The 17,603-nt window shown below is 36.1% G+C and overlaps 1 protein-coding gene across 3 annotated transcripts in view; it reads right to left on the bottom strand.

Moving 5' to 3' along the window:
- Positions 1-17,603, bottom strand: part of LOC125227585 (leucine-rich repeat neuronal protein 1-like) — a 476,226-nt gene that overhangs the window by 113,375 nt on the left and 345,248 nt on the right. For 2 of the 3 annotated variants that reach the window (XM_048131927.1, XM_048131926.1), the window contains one exon: positions 17,008-17,046. The exons of the other annotated variant lie outside the window; for it this stretch is intronic. In XM_048131927.1, the coding sequence (XP_047987884.1) occupies positions 17,008-17,046 (39 nt within the window). The remainder of the gene's footprint in view (positions 1-17,007; positions 17,047-17,603) is intronic. 3 annotated transcript variants of the gene reach the window in all.

The raw sequence follows: 17,603 nt of genomic DNA, 5'->3' as shown, positions 1-17,603 counted from the left end.
CATGTAATTGTAGGGACGTCGGTGCACTATATCAATGTTGGTAGGTTTATGCGGAAAGTTATGGCAGTTTGTGAACTAATTATTTCGGTTACTGGTTGTTATGCGTCCTTATTAGTGGGAGTTGTTAAAAATTGTTAATTAAGCCTGTAGTTGTAGAAAATGTTTAATTTTATAATTTAAATGAATTTAATAAAGCTAAAGCTATGATAACTGTTTAAATATATGTAGCGCTTTGAAATGTTTTAGTTTGGCTTTGATGTACCTACATCAACTGATGTAACTTTAAGTAGGTAAAGCCATTATAAAAGTCGCGGTGTGCATTAGGAGTAAATATCGTCGCTGCGCGTGCAAATTTCGCTATGTGTTTTTAACCTATTTTACAGGAGACAAAAAACTGTTTATTTCGGCAATTATTGAACATAAATAAATAAATATTTTTATGGCATAAGTATTTTCACTTTTGCATACATTAAGAAATAACTTGAAATTATATTTCAGTTATTATAAGGTTAAAAAAATAATTTTTCATAAATATGTTACATAGCGATTATAATTTGAGTCGTAAAAAACCGATATGTGTCTTACAATCACTTAACTAGATTTTATTCTTAAGGAACAAAATACAATTTGTGCACTTTATCGTCACATGGTTATTTAATCATATGATTTGAATTAACTATGTTGTTGTTTATTTGTAATTTAGCAATTCATTTTCGAATTAATTATTTCAGAAAAAACACGATTTAATACTATAAGCTTAATACACAATACTATAATAAAAAACTCGATTAAATTAATATATTACTACCAATATATTACAACTATAATAATATATTTTTTCCATTAATTTTTATGAATGAAGGTTATTTCAGTTACAAAGTTGCTCAATGTGGTATTATGTAAACATTTATGTATTGAATAAGATTTCATTATGCATTTTTAGGGTTCCGTAGTCAACTAGGAACCCTTATAGTTTCGCCATGTCTGTCTGTCCGTCCGTCCGTCCGTCCGTCCGCGGATAATCTCAGTAACCGTTAGCACTAGAAAGCTGAAATTTGGTACCAATATGTATATCAATCATGCCAACAAAGTGCAAAAATAAAAAATGGAAAAAAATGTTTTATTAGGGTATTCCCCCTACATGTAAAGTGGGGGCTGATTTTTTTTTTTTCATTCCAACCCCAACGTGTGATATATTGTTAGATAGGTATTTAAAAATAAATAAGGGTTTACTAAGACTGTTTTTTGATAATGTTAATATTTTCGGAAATAATCGCTCCTAAAGGAAAAAAAAGTGCGTCCCCCCCCCTCTAACTTTTGAACCATATGTTTAAAAAATATGAAAAAAATCACAAAAGTAGAACTTTATACAGACTTTCTAGGAAAATTGTTTTGAACTTGATAGGTTCAGTAGTTTTTGAGAAAAATACGGAAAACTACGGAACCCTACACTGAGCGTGGCCCGACACACTCTTGGCCGGTTTTTTAACTTGAAAAAACCGGATAATGCTAGTCTGGCTCGAACACCGAAGGTTACGTGTATATTTTACTATTTTTTTTCTCACAACTATATTAATAATCATGTATGGTGTAAGACGATTTATTTTCCAAATTTCATAGTTTAGGTCAAACGGAAGTACCCTACTAATTTTGACTTCCTTGAGAGTGTAGATTTTTTTTCAACTCAATTAACCTATGTTGTATTTACTTAGAAATAAGGTTTTTTTACAGCTTCAAGGAACGGTATAGTACACTTGAGTATATATAGGGTTTTTTCGAAATAAATAATATTGACAAATTGATAAACGGATTGACAAGAAAGTACATAATTGTGTAAGGGTTCCATTTTTCTTTTTTTATCCGAAAACGATAAAATATCTGTGTAACTCAAAACTTTGTGTGATTTCTCAAGTCAGCTTTTTTTCATTTATTAAACATTTTATTTTCATTTATTTATTTTAAAATGTTTCCAGAAAGGATAGATAGATCTTATCACACAAAATTTCATACAAAACGATGTCTTACCAATGCAATGTTAAATCACTTGCTATTTTTTTAAGTTACTTAGCATAACTTTATCGTATTTCGATAGTTTGTAATACGTTTACACGCACTGAACCCTACACGAAATTTGTCATTATACTAAACACTAATAAATTTCTGACAGTTAATCTTAAAAATCAATTTTAAATGATTTATTTTTAACAAATATTAAAAAATAACTATTCGGTCAGAGTGAGTACTTTCAGACATAGTCTCAATAAAAAGGGAACTACACTTTCTGGTTATAGGTTATACTTGACTACAAACCCACCTACCATACACCATTTAAACAAGTTTTAAGAGAGTAGGCTAGATTTTTATAAGAAAAGCCTGCTATGTGACGCAAAACACACGATCTGGAAACATTCACGATTTCTACAAATAGTACAAAATTATCGCTGTGTATGAGATTGTACAAATCGGGCACAAACATCTAACACATCTTTTTGTACAATATTTCCGAAAATATAGCTATGTGTTATATTCACATAGCAGGCGCAATTCCAAAACTGCTGTTATAAGAAGATAATGTAGTTATGTGATTTATTGCAGTTAGCGATTATAGGAGGAACATTCAATGTATGGGCATCACATACCTACTTTTGATAAAACCTGTAATACTGAAATGAGCTCGACGCTGTTTTTGGAGCATATGTATTTAGAAATAAGGTTTAAAATGGCATTGAAAACGAAAAATCGTTAAAAATCACATAGCGAATTTTGCACGCGCAGCGACGATATGTCTTCGTGGTCTTAGTTTTTTTTTAATTTAATAACTCAACATAATTCAGTTTATGTATATAAAATAAATATTTGACACTATAAAGGTTATTTCTATTTAACATAGACTCATAAACAACTTTTTAAAACTACCCCTATTTTCACAAAACACCCTCCTTACATTTAAATTAACCACTATTTTTCTTTCCCGCCTTTGTTTTTAAAACCACCAACAATACCGCAGCTAAGTTCGCCAGGATCCTTAAAAACAATGATCCTTCCCTCGTTGAGAACACCCTGTAATAAGCCGCTCGAGCCGAGCCTGGCAATTAGTACGTCACGGAGCCTCGCGTGCGTTGCAAGACTTGCAAGCGATTTAATAACGCACGCTACAGAATAGGACCCCGCCCGGCGATTGTCAGCTTTTTTTTAATTTAGTGGCGTTTGGGTATATTCAGCCAGTATTTCTTTTAATACAATTTTTTCTTAAAACAAATAGGAAGGTAGCACATTTCTTTTTAATGAATTTTTTTATTAATAAAGTATGGAAACGGGTTATGAATTGATAACACCAATCAATTAATTAAGTTAAAACAAATAAGCCCTATGGTATCTAATTACTACCTCCTATAATTTAAAAATGGAAATTGTAATTGCACTGAAATTGAATTAATTTTAATATAAATATTTTAGCTAAATAATTTAAAATGTAATATTTTGTGATATTATAAATAATTAATTATGACTATCTGTAATGCATTTGACAAACTACGAGTAACATAAAATTCATGGTAATTTTATTATCCCAATTCAAATCAGGTCGCGTATTAAATAGTGCAATTTCTAAACGCACCACGCGCTTCCATCGCTGCCAACGGTTCAATTCAAATTCCGAACGTCGTAAATAGTTCTCATTTTAAAATTGGAACGATTAAATGCGTTCATGAGCCGCATGAAATGAGCTTCATTTTCGGTGTGCATTTTGCGACTGCAAAATTATATTGGAAATGTATTGCTTGGATGTGCTTGCTTGCTATTTCGCTGACATGTGAAGCGCTTTATGTATACTAGTTTTGATATTCTACTAGAATTATAATAATACGTCATTCTTTTTTCGTTTATTCATCTTAATTTTTCTTTATTTTTATAGGATTTAAAGCAGGGACTAACTAAAAATTATGCTTATTATGTGACATTCCGTTCCTAAAGGATCCTTATACTGTATCTGCAATAAGGAGGAGTGTCTGTTGAAATTTCAAATAAAAACATCCTTATTGGATTCAAAAATAAAATGGAGGACGACGTAATATGCTTTGAAATATAATCGCCATGTGTTGAGTTGTGTATGACAAGTCTTTTTCAAGCATTGCATTGCTTACCAGCCTATTCGATCACTGACATCAAGAATGATATGTGAATCACGTTAGCTATCGTTCGTCTGAATCAAGGCAATACATGACATAAGAGACGAAGTGCGCGATAGCTAAAGAACATGAGTCAAATATCATTCTAATTCCTTTGTAGGTTTGAATTACCCCGTAAGTTTGTACTATCTAAATAAGGCCCGACACCGCCCTCAAGTCCATAAAAAAAATAAGGCTCGAGTTTTGCTGTTCGCGTCGCCCGCGTTATTTAATTTGCGATATGTGAAACAGTAGGGAAATAAACGAAGCTTGGCTCGTGTAACTCGATTTGTCTTTGTGAAATTTCAGCAAACACTCACTAATGGGGCAGTTTAAATGCTGGATGAATTGCGACGTATACAGAAGAGATAGTAGCAAAATAGTAATGTATTTTTTAGGTACCGTGTCATCATACAGATGTAGCACGAAAAGGTATTCCTTTGTATTTCCCGGAACCGGTACCCATCTACGTTAGCAAGCTGCGAGTGAAATAAAAATAATGTAAAAGGGTTGCTCAAGGGTGTCAAGGGTTATAACTATTTTAATTAATATGTCATGTGGTAATAACTAGAATGCAATTATCTAATAAAGTTTTAACGAATGTGGCATGGCATGGCACCCATAAAACTTTTAAGTACACTACCTTTTTAATTACTTAATCGTAGGTCTTTAAATAATCTATATCCTCCTGACACCTGGCGTCCTTTGCATAGTGCTAAATAAACCGTACTCCAAAGGCCGAATATTTTTGAACTTCTTATATCGACTACGGACGACCGGCCTACAGGTAGCATCAAATACCGAGTATTTGTTTTTTCCCGCTTAAATTGTATTGGACACGTGATTGGTCGCAGCCAATGAATTTTAAGCAATAGCGATAGTTTAACCTTGTAGTTCGACAGAGATGTCATACTTAGTCGCCGCCATTCTTGCGACGCGTGCTCAGGAGTTTACAACAATGGCGGTACGTGGTCGACACGGTAAGTAAAACTTAAAATATTTTGAGTAATTTGTAGTGTTTCAATGTATGTTCTTTAATTAATTGTAAATTAGTATATGTTCTTTCAAATTCAAGTACTTTTGTGTGTAAATAAATAAAAATAGCGTAAATAAACCACAGTAAAATTATTAAACCTACAGAAAGGCACTTCGTCTGTAGTTTATGTTTTAAGTATGTGAAGTTGATCTTGTGTAAATCACTTTCGGCACTTATACTTAAAGTCGTGCATGTATGTTTTTCAGCGTTACGAGAACGTGATATTACGAAATTATTCAATAAATCCGAATTTGAAGATTCTAGTGATGATGAAGAATACAACGAGGATATACACGCTTTTATAAACGAAACTCGATCTTCGGTTGATGAAAACTCGAGCGACAGTTACAACAGTGATCAAAGCAACTTCAATTGAATCAACGGTCGATTAATTGTAATAATTATGCATTTATGTTTGACACCAAAACGCAATTGTCTGACTTTTATAGTTCTTTATAACGTTTCTTGGTTAATCTAAGTCTAAACTGTCTAATTGTGATAATTAACCTGAGCCTATAATATTTAGGTAGCTTAAGTTTTATTGTTTAATGTAAATAACCGAGAAGGTTCCCAGATACTTGAATCAGATATGATTCACTTTTCATGTGGGATATTTTTTATTTAATAATTAAAGGCGATTTCCATAATTTTGTTCCTATTTGAAAAGAATGATTTGACTTATCGACGGTGAAGTAACAAGAACTCCTAAGTACAGGTCGATTACAAAGATATGTATAACTTTTTCACCTTATTACAATGCAATATGGTGAAAAAGTGGATACATATCTTTGTAATCGACCTGTACTTAGGAGTTCTTGTTACTTCACCGTCGTTATGTAGAATTGATTTACTTTGTAAACATGTAAAAAATTTAATTATTGATTTATATGTTTCATATATTATTATATTTCATGCAAAATGTTAATTAATAATATGTTAAGCACTTCCAATCAGTCAGGAGCAGCTCCTGTTTGCAAAAAAAGATTTCAGTAGGTAAGTATTAAATTGTTTTGAGTTTAATAAATATGTTTAAAACTGAAAGTTCACTGGGTGATACTGTTACTTTATGTTTATGTTGTTAATAAAATATTATGTTTGGTACTTCATTTGCGACATTACATTAAATTTTATTAAAAATTTAAGTAACTTGTTTAATTTACACTCGCAACCTACTTATGCCTTAATGGCCGAAAGTACTTTACAAAAGACGAAAAATACCGGTACACAAATATGCTTAATGTCTTTAACAAACAATATTAAAAAACATTTGTTTCAGTGAAAACCCAGGAAGCGCCTAGTTTATGTTTTATTTAACTTGCAATGTCTCGGCCTTTCCAACAAAAACAGTTTGATACTTTGTAAAGTACTTTCGGCCGTAGAGGCAAGTGATTTAAGTTAAATGCTCGGTGTCAGGAGGATATTAACTTCAAAGTATAAAATAAGTTTAATTAAAGTCTTAAATTTTATTTTAATTGTACTAAAGTCTGGTATTTCAAGTAGGAAATTATTATTTCAGTATTCCATCATTATCATTGTCAACCCTACATCATCCACTGCTGAGAATAGGCCCTTTTTCCGTTGCGCCACTTGTCCCGGTCGAGCTAGAGTATCGTCGAGAAGTGACTCAAGTAATCTGTAATTTCCTGAATGTCATAGGCTAAACGTGGAAAAAGTAGAAATTTAAGTTTACCTATGCATGCATCATGGAAAACTAAGCCTAGGTTCACGTTTCCCAGCTCTAGCTTAAGTTACACATCCTTATAGAAAGGCACATTAAGTAGCTCAAACAACTCGTGACCAGAACCACCGGCTAACAAAGCTGCATTTAAAATATTACACGCAATCAAGCGAAATGGGCCAATAATAAATCCAAGCTAGCTAGTCCAGACATGTAATTTGATGTAAACCGATCTGCGCGCTGCAGTAACGCGATTTGCGAATAAATGACTCGGAAGTTGACCTACCGCGCTCCCGAGTATTAGCGGCGAAAAATCCCGCCACACCTCCAACGCTGCCTTTGACACGCTCGAGAAAATCCAAAGTGAAATTAAACCTTCAATGTAATGGCTTTTAAAACGAATTCTCGCCATGTTTACCGGCGCTTTTTGTTCGCGACCTCTGACTGTGCGGTTCTCGAAGCTGCAAACCAAATGAAAAATGGCGGCTTAGCTGTCAAAATGGTTATTGATGAGCGTGCTCAAAATTTACTTTTGCCGTTGTTGGATTAGTCGATTTTGCCTGAAACATTGCCGTACAACGTAGGTTAAATGTACGGTACACAGCGATTTTTCAAACGAGAGAAAGATTTATAGTGGTGGCTATTTATTTAGTTTTAGCGCAGCGTTGCATTACTTTTGCATTACTATAAATAACGGGGCATTTAGGTTAAGTCGGAGCCAGTTTAAAAGATATAAATGGGTTAAACGGATCAATTTGCAATAAGAGGAGAATGCAGGTAACATCTCACCGGGAGCCAAGAGTCCTTGTCTTGGACGTGGGCTAATCTAATGGAGTCGACGGTTACGTTCCGTCGGCGATTAGTTGGCCGATGGTTGCCGACCGCTGCCGAGAGTGGCCGAGCCTGATGCTCTAGAGATGAGCACGAATTGCCAAATAATGTGGTGCATTGTTTTGTTTGCAATGTAGATAAAGCAATAGTTCATATCTTAAGAATAGTTTTTCTTTTACTTTTTAAAGAATAACAGTTTGGTCACAGTCTCTTAGTATAATAAAGAGTACTATCGGTGGTTTGGTTGTAACAAACAGATGTTTTTCGGATTATATATTATAACATTTGATGAATTAGATACGGATAATAATTATAGTCTGTCAGTGTCATAAGAACTCTTTTGATCGTACCTTGGCGCTAGAATAGTTTTACGAGTCTTAAGTATGCATGAATACTTTATGTATGAGACGAACTAGCATGTAAATCAAATAGCATGTAGTATTCGTTTAAGTAATATTGTATATCCGTAAAGGGTTGCCGTTGAGACATATGTTTGTATAAAAATTTAATCTATTGTACACGGTAAACAATAAATCATTTCTATTCTATTCTATTCTATCCTATTATATTCTATATATTTTGTTCTTACACTAAAAGTGTACTAGCTTAAACTATGCAGTCAATGAAACACACAAAAGGATTAGTTCAAATGCAAACCCTACGCCAGCGAAATTTGTAAAATACTTCGACCGACTGCATTTAACCTTTAGTAGCTAGCCATTGGCGGAATAGTCGAAATACCTTTACCGCATCAACTGCTGCTGCATGTCAGTGCAGAGTCCGCAAGTGCGCTTTATCTACAAGTACTATACTCTAGTACATATTAAACATAGAGGAAATAAGTGAGGGAAGACTTGGAACTCCATACATCAGTAAATGCAATTTATTTGTAGTGACATCTAACATCATCCACGCGTCAATCGCGTGTCAATTAGCCTATTTCGTTCCCTAGTTGTAACATATTCGACGACCGGTCTGGCCTAGCGCGTAGTGACCCTGCCTGCTACGCCGCGGACCCGGGTTCAAATCCCGGTAGCGGCATTTATTTGTGTGATGAGCACATCTTTGTTCCTGAGTCATGGGTGTTTTCTATGTATATAGTATATTGTAAATTATCGTTGTCTGAGTACCACAACACAAGCCTTCTTGAGCTTACCGTGGGGCTCAATCAATCTGTGTAAGAATGTCCTATAACATTTATTTATTTATTTATATGTCAAGAATACTAAGTAAGTAGGTAACATATATGTAACAGCCAGGCAACCAATTACATTAGGTAATGCAAAAAGATCAACGGAAAATTCAACATTCGCCCCTAGTGCCGCAACGGACAACGTCAGTTGAAATATCACCGGACAGTTTAAAACTTTGTAGCGAATAGCGATGTGATTCAGCGAAATGGATATTATATTACCCTTTGAAACATCTTATTTGATTACACGGAAAATTCCGTGGAATACAGAATACAAACCTTCTACGTATTTATTTGTTGCATTCTGAAATTCCTACAGTTTTCATAGTTGTGTATAAAATCTTTTTTTTTTATGTTGAGCATTATTATCATAAGTCAGAATGGAAAGCTTTTTCGGTTAAAGGTAAGGTAAAGAAAAAAAGTCTTCAAAATGTTCAGTAATTTTCGTTTGTTCCATTCCGTTATCGCCATAAAATGAAATAAAACTGGGGGTATTTTTTTCTCATAGTAAGATTTACAGTCATTAATGTTAAGAGTAAGTATATAAGATATTAAATTCTTATTTTGATCATCGAATATTTTTATGTAGTCCAAGCGCGCGAATGTTGCACATATGTTATCCCTTACATAATAGCATTGTGTTCCATATTGTTCCATATTTGGAACACTCACAAATCACGCACACGCTTCGGTACATCCTACAATACCGCATACATTACACACAGTCACTGTCAAGTGATTTATTTATCAGCTTAGTATATTGTAGGACATGAGTACCGGGATTTTGGAATCCAGAAATACCGGATAATAAGACTTCTGTCAGCACAGAAATAGATTTTTGCTATATACCTAATGTTGTTCCTTTTTTATTTTTAAATGTTTTAGGTTCGATTAGAAAAAAAAAATTGTAACTGTATAAGCCTAGCTGAACTGCGGTACCTAGTTGCAAATTTATTTTATTGACCTAGAACTTTTTCCATAATAATTAAACTATTTACTACAACAATTATTTAGTGTTATTTATGAACCACATAATACAACACAAAATATAGCATACCTACCTATTTATATACAGAAAATATTTCAGTCTATATCCATACCGGTATAAATTCCTGAGTTCTGCTATTCAAGAACACTACCGGTTTCCATACCGGTATTTTTTTTTTTTTAGTTTATTTAGAACACAAACAGTCATAATAAACATACATATATGAAGTACATACTGTACCAGAAACTAAAGTAATACAAATAGACCTGGAGGTTCATAAGATACATATGAGGTTAACCTAAACAGTAGTTAAAAACAACGTAGTATTGGGTTGGTAAGAAAGTAATGAGCGATCGATTGAATTCCACATAAAATTTTTGAGAGAGTTCTAGAATCTTCTATGGTCGAAAGTATATAAAGGGCGAGTCGCACAGTTTCTCGTCAGTCATTCACTAGCTGTCGCCGAGCTAATATAAGGAAGAAAATGGACGAATTAAAAGTGCATGTAAGGCATTGCTTACTATATGAATTTCAGTCTGGCCATTCAGCCGCCGAAGCAGTGCGTAATATATGTCAGCGTGTTGCTCCTGAAGTTGTGTCTGAGGCCACGGCGAAACGATGGTTCCAGCGGTTTCGTAGTGGCGACTTTTCATTATCAGATCAACCTAAGTCTGGTCGACCGGTGAAGATTGATGTAGCCAAATTAAAAACCTTAATTGAAGGAGATCCGAGGCTAACGAGTCGTACTCTTGTTATCGAGTTAGGCTGCTCTCATGTCACCATAGAAACACATTTACACGATTTGGGAAAAAACTACAAATACAGTGTTTGGATACCGCACGAACTTGATAGACATCAACTAAACCACCGTGCCGATATCTGCATACAACTTCTGTCTTTTCGCCGCACATTCAACTGGTTGGACCATCTTATCACTGGAGATGAAAAATGGGTCTTATATATAAATCACACACGCAAACGTCAGTGGCTAGCTCCAAACGAAAAAGGAATAGAGGCACCAAAAACAGAGCCTCACCCGAAAAAAGTTATGCTGTCCGTTTGGTGGGATATTCATGGTATTATTTACTGGGAACTCCTACCAAGTGGAATGACTGTTACCGCATCAGTATACTGTAATCAGCTTGAAAATTTAAACCAAAAAATCTGTCAGAATCGTCCACAGCATGCTAAAGTTTTTTCTTACACGACAATGCTCGCCCACACATTGCAAAAGTGACTCGGCTAAAGCTATTGGAGCTAGGTTGGAAAGTGATACCTCATCCACCGTACTCTCCAGACTTGGAACCTACGGATTACGCATTGTTCAGATCGCTAAGCAATGCCTTGAATGAAAAAAAGTTCGATGATCAAGCCCATCTACGACAGTACATAGCTGAGTTTTTTTGAATCTAAACCTAAGAACTTCTTCGCCGATGCTATTCATTCTTTACCAGAACGATGGAGACAAGTAGTAGATAACGAAGGCCGTTATATTTTTGATAAAGGATTAAAATAATAAATTAAATAATAATTACAATATTGGTTATGATTCGCTCATTACTTTCTTACCAACCCAATAGTATAAATATCCCATTATTAGATACCGAACACAGCATTTATGCTAATAAACACCCTAACCATTATTACTGCAATAATTACGCTTTAACTACCAAAGTGCATCTCCTCATCGAAAAAGCAATCTAAGCACGTTTTAATTCATAAGCCCACTTGATGAGTGCACCACGTGATCCGAATGCCGAGGCGACAATAAACCTGGGCGCGGGAAATTACCTGTCACATTACCTATTGCGGGTCTTGGCCCGCTGGCGGCCATTTTCGATTTTCGAATTCCGAACGCTCAACCGTTTCGAACGATGTCGAAGTTGATGGCCGTTATTGTACTTTTTGAAATGTTCTTTATTTTAATTCGTCGATAAAAGTGAATTTGTTTCAATGAACACATGAGAAAACTATCAAATTTAAGATAGAGTCAAGCTTAAAACTAGCAGGTACTTTGAGTGTCATTTGTCATTAACATGATGCGTCTTGAGTTAGTCCGTTTTAACACTATCCGATCCGGTATCGGATGTAAGGATTTCAATGAAAAAAATCCAAGAAGGCGCCTGTAATGTATGGGATATCGGTCCTACATCCGATATCGGATCGGATACTGTGAAAACTCACTTACAATAAAATTAAGACAAATCTTATATGCCAAAGTTATACTGTAGAGCACAACTACTCCAAATTACGTCTTCCATCAAAGCGAATAAAACTTGCCGAGAATTTTATTTAACGTTGCTCTTCCACCACGTCTGTATCTTCCAGAGCAACTCAGTTATTACTGCAAATGAAAACATTGTCTACGGAATTAAAACGCTGCAGCTTCTCGACTCGTAATTTCTTGAATGCATAATGTAATTTCGGTAAACACGAATTATGAGTACAAATAGTGTAGCGAGAGTATTTTGTAATTAAAAGTAATTGCAAAAAGTACGCCGAATGAAGTTTACGAGAGCTAATTATGAGTAATGAGCTGTTTCGCGGGCCGGTGAACACTTCAATATTCCGTGCCCTCGCTTAATTTTTCCGTTTGCATTTTTATTCAAACAAAACTCCGAATTACGTTTCTGTTATTTAACTTCTCGTTGGCCCGGAGTGTTCGGGCGAGCGTTCTATTTTCGAAAATACTTAAAAAAAGAATGGGAGTTGTAAAGTTCGTTACGCGCGGACATGGCACAGAGGATCGCAATTAGGACGAAGAGTGCAAGTGACCGCTCGAAAGCGCAATCGAGTCCACTTCATTGGTTGCGCCGAGTGTTTAAACTTGGTGTTCGTTCCTTTTTCGAAATGGAATAGGAATGCGCTCATGCGTTTGAAATGGGGTTCGTTCGAATATTGATGGATAAGAGGTATTTTAGAGATATTTTGTTTTTGTTTTATTTACACGATAGAGAGATTTTGAGATGTTATATATGACAGTTTTGCCCCCAACATGAAAACCAGCTTTGGGTTTCTTTAAATACGAGTATGCTACCCGTATATATACATGGGTAGCATTATCGTACAAGACGCGAACAAGTTATGCCTTAAAAATGTATTTTAAGCTAATTTATTCATTTATTTAAACTTTATTACACAAAAACAAACTTTAGTGTACAAAAGGTGGTCTCTATTAGACTCACTAAAATTATTCATTAGATTACCGTTCTCCTAGGTTGCAATTAAGAGCTTATTGAAGCTTTCTCTTCAGGCACTTTATTTATTTAATTAAACCAAGTATTGTATCCAATCAGATTCCCGTGTTAATTGCCCACTACATATCGTTTAATTAGATATTAGCTCGATGTCAAGATATCTGATATTGCAGTTTGTTGGCGTAGGTTCAGTTCAATTAAGGCAATAATGCAAGTTTAGGTTCAAAGGCGTAAGGGCTCTGAGGGCGTGGTATCGTGTTACAGCTTGTAATTGTTGTGGATAATGGATGGTACACTGAGAGAAATTTGCATTGTGAATTTAACAAGTTCGACTTGTTGCGGTTTATCCGTTTGAATCAGCCAAACGTATGTTTAAAACAATATGTGTCAGGTTGTTTTTATAAAATCGACTTGTTGATTCAAATATATTGCCGATTCAAATGACAAGTAGCTTGTTGTTTGAACCAAAGAGCACGTAGGCGCTATTTTAACCAAAAAACTTGTTGAACGAACATGAAAACTGGTTGTATTTTCTCTCAGTGTATAGACACACCTCAGACAATAGCGATCTAATATATGAAAAAGGCGCGTTCCTACACACAGTCTAACTAAGCTCGTGTGTGAGTGAGATATAACAGGCCGACTGGTCGCGTTTTTGACAGTCGGTAACTGTGAGGTAACCGAGCGCGGGTGGGCGGGCAAAAAATTGTTCATCCAGTAGCGGAATACTAGAAGAGTAACAACGAAATCCATGATTGATCGTTGTAAGGGTGTTTATTTTGTGTATGATAAATATATTTTGTATATCGAGATATGACTGTAGTATTTTTAACCCCCGACGCAAAAACGACGGGGTGTTATAAGTTTGACCTGTCTGTCTGTCTGTCTGTCTGTCTGTTTGTCTGTGTGTGTGTGCGTCTGTCTGTGGCATCGTAGCTCCCGAACGGATGAACCGATTTCGATTTAGTTTTTTTATTTGAAAGCTGTGTTAGTCGGGAGTGTTCTTAGCCATGTTTCATGAAAATCGGTCCACTAGGTCGCGGTCGGGGGTTTTTCAAAATTTTAATTTTGTGGTTAGGTTATTAAAACTATAATCGTTAATATATAATACTAGCTTTTGCCCGCGGTTTCGCTCCCGTTAAATTAGAAATTTGTGGAATGCTCCATACAAACTTCCACCCCCTATTTTAGAGAAGTGGGGGGTTAGAAAGAGATAAAAAATGGCCTATGTCACTCTCCATCCCTTCATATATCTCCACTTAAAAAATCACGTCAATTTGTCGCTCCGTTTTGCCGTGAAAGACGGACAAACAAACAGACACATACACTTTCCCATTTATAATATTTAGTTTGGATAACACATATGTATCGTTGTACCCATAAAACGAGCATTTGCTAGGCAGATCTTTGTGGAGAACATTTGAAAATATTAAATCGTTCAGTGTTCATTGTTCACGTAGTTCGTTAACTAGCGATGGGGGTATATCGCACATGTTCTTGACGCTCAGAACTTTGTGCGAGACGCTAGGACCCCAAGTTTGCTAACGCTGCCACCGCCAGCTGGCTATGTTCTGGCGTCATCGCCAGTAGTTCCAGAACTCGACTGTTTTGTTATAGATAAGTAGGTATACATTGTGAAATATAGGGAATTTAGCTAACAGAGTTTTTGAAATTGTAACGCCTGTTTCATCATCATCATCCTCCTTGCGTTATCCCGGCATTTGCCGCGGCTCATGGGAGCCTGGGGTCCGCTTTGACAACTAATCCCAAGATTTGGCGCAGGCACTAGTTTTACGAACGCGACTGCCATCTGACCTTTCAACCCGAAGGGTAACTAGGCCTTATTGGAATTAGTCCGGTTTCCTCACGATGTTTTCCTTCACCGAAAAGCGACTGGCAAATATCAAATGAAATTTCGCACATAAGTTCCGAAAAACTCATTGACACGAGCCGGGGTTCGAACCCGCGACCTCCGGATTGAAAGTCGCACGCTCTTACCGCTAGGCCACCAGCGCTTCGCTTTTGTAACGCCTGTTTATGCCATAGAAAATATCGCACTCGATATATATCACTCGACACTAGGACAAAAGAGAATGGAGTAACAGGGCTTATTGTCAAACTATAATTTGTAATGACGTCGTCTAAGTTTTTATATTAAAGGGAAAAAAATTACGCTTCCGCCGGGACTCGAACTCGCATCAGCCGCAGACTAGGCGGCCGCTCTTAAACAATTTAGCGGAAGCCTTCGGAAGACCTCGCAAATCTTTCCATTCCTTTCCTTATGCACACACACCTTTGCCACCCCAAAGGTGTGTGTGCATAAGGAAGTATAGCGACATCTACCGACATACGATTACATCACGTAGCAGCACCAGAACTTAAGTCGTATTGAGAATTCACCTGATGCGGGTTCGAGACCCGCCGGAAGCGTATATATTTCCATTTTTTCCTTTAATATAAAAACTTAAAGTATCTTTAGCGGACGTTTCCGCTTGTTCAAAACTGATGACGCCATCTCTTGCCACAGGATTAAAAGTAAACTTTTGGAGAGTCTTAAAATTCTGATCCATATCATTGAACGGATATAATTATGTTAACAAACTATAGTTTCAAATATTAATAGTATCGCCATCTGACCGAGTATCAAACAAAGGCGACATCTAATCAAGCATAACTCTTTTTTCTTATACCTTATTTATCTTCCATGTTGTTACCTACCATGTTGTATCTGTTCTGAATTATTTTATTTTTTCTCCTGTAGTGTGCAATAAAGTATTTTATTATTATTATTATTTTATCTTTTCCGCCCAGTGTGTCCACGTTCCAAAACCCGTTACATGTCCCTTCATTCACAACTTGTTTTGTACGTGTCTGTTAATTGGCGGCGTGTCGCTGCCGACACGGCGGAGGCGCGTTGATTAGCTGGCTCTAATCACGTCCTACTGATTAGTAGAACGGGATAACACCTCGAAGGTTGGATAACGTAATAGGATGCCTACGATGATGTCTTATACCGTTATAGAATTTTTATCCCGGTATTTAGAATAAGTATCTTCTTGTACTTAACACTTTCGCTACCAAGAACCCGACTGTCGGGCACACCGCTCGTAGAAGCGTAGCCGATTACATGGGTTTCCCCGTATGTAGCGAAAATGTCGTAGCGCCGCGTAGAGCCCGGTTTCGAAAGTGTTAATGTACCGTGAGCTGTAAAATTAAATGGAGAAATTATGAATGAATTCATTGATAAATTCGCCATGCACTTTTGCGACTTACTGTACAGTAAGATGCATTTAAGTGTGTATCAGTGGCGTAGCGTCGATACAACTCGATTCCCAACGGGTTCCTTAAAATTCTTCTGCGTCTGTAGAAGTCCATACAAAACAGATCCCAAAAACTCCACCGGCTTTACCAACGAACATTTTCACGCGCCGCCACTGGTGTGTATAGAGGTATAAGTTTGTACGAAGAGGTCACTTAATTTTTTACTTTAGTTTACTCACTACCATAATGTACTTACTATTTTTAAAACTAGGGTCAGTGTTTCTAAAATCACTAACATTAGTATTAGGTACTTTGGAAGTTGAAAAAATGCCACTGTGAGACTACAATTTCTAATATTAGGTACTTTTCTCTGTACTTATGCTGAGTTTGAGGAAAAATGGCACAATTAGAAGGATAAAATAAAGCAATAACAGTATCTCCCATCGTAATCCGTACCATGTCAGCTCCCGTTGAAAAGTATCAGTTACTGTAGACTTGTGTTAATATTCCTTATTAAATACGTAGAGAATCGTTAACAACTTGACGCGTAGTCTCTAATGACTGAAGGAGCTTATTATCATTGGCCTCATTTAAAGCTCTTCTTATAAATTATCCTAATGACGTATTTGTACGCAAAATTCTTAAAACAAAAACTCACCATGACTCTGACGCCTTGTTCCACTGCCTTCACAGCATTCTGCGGGCAAAAACACACCATTAATACACTCACAATTAATACAGTAACTCGGTTATAGGATCATAAATATTAATTAGGCCATTAAGACTGACAGATTGACAGATCATTAGTCAAAATGTTACACATTGGCGTGGCGGGAAAACTCGAGACGTTACGACTTGTTTTTGATAAGGCTTAATCGCGTCCTTATGAAGGAATGAGGAGAGGTTAAAGATTGATCGGGAAGGGACCGCGGGCCGAAGGTTATAGCATATCGTTTACTATGGGAAATGTCGATACGCCGGTCATCTGTCATGTCAAATACCGCTCTAACTTGACCCATACTTAATGGAATATGTCGTACTATTAACTGCTAAGTTTTGGGCTGGTTTTATCAATCCATTACAATTTAGTACAGTTTATTACATACATACATACAATCACGCCTGTATCCCATAAAGGGGTAGGCAGAGCACATGAAACTACTAAAGCTTCAGTGCCACTCTTGGCAAATAAGGGGTTGAAAGAAAACGAAACTGTGGTATTGCAGTGACAGGTTGCCAGCCTCTCGCCTACGC

Source organism: Leguminivora glycinivorella, chromosome 6 (assembly GCF_023078275.1).
Source record: "Leguminivora glycinivorella isolate SPB_JAAS2020 chromosome 6, LegGlyc_1.1, whole genome shotgun sequence".
NCBI lineage: Eukaryota > Metazoa > Arthropoda > Insecta > Lepidoptera > Tortricidae > Leguminivora > Leguminivora glycinivorella.
The sequence above is the reverse complement of the archived record's forward strand: the minus strand, read 5'-3'. Positions and strand labels throughout refer to the sequence as shown.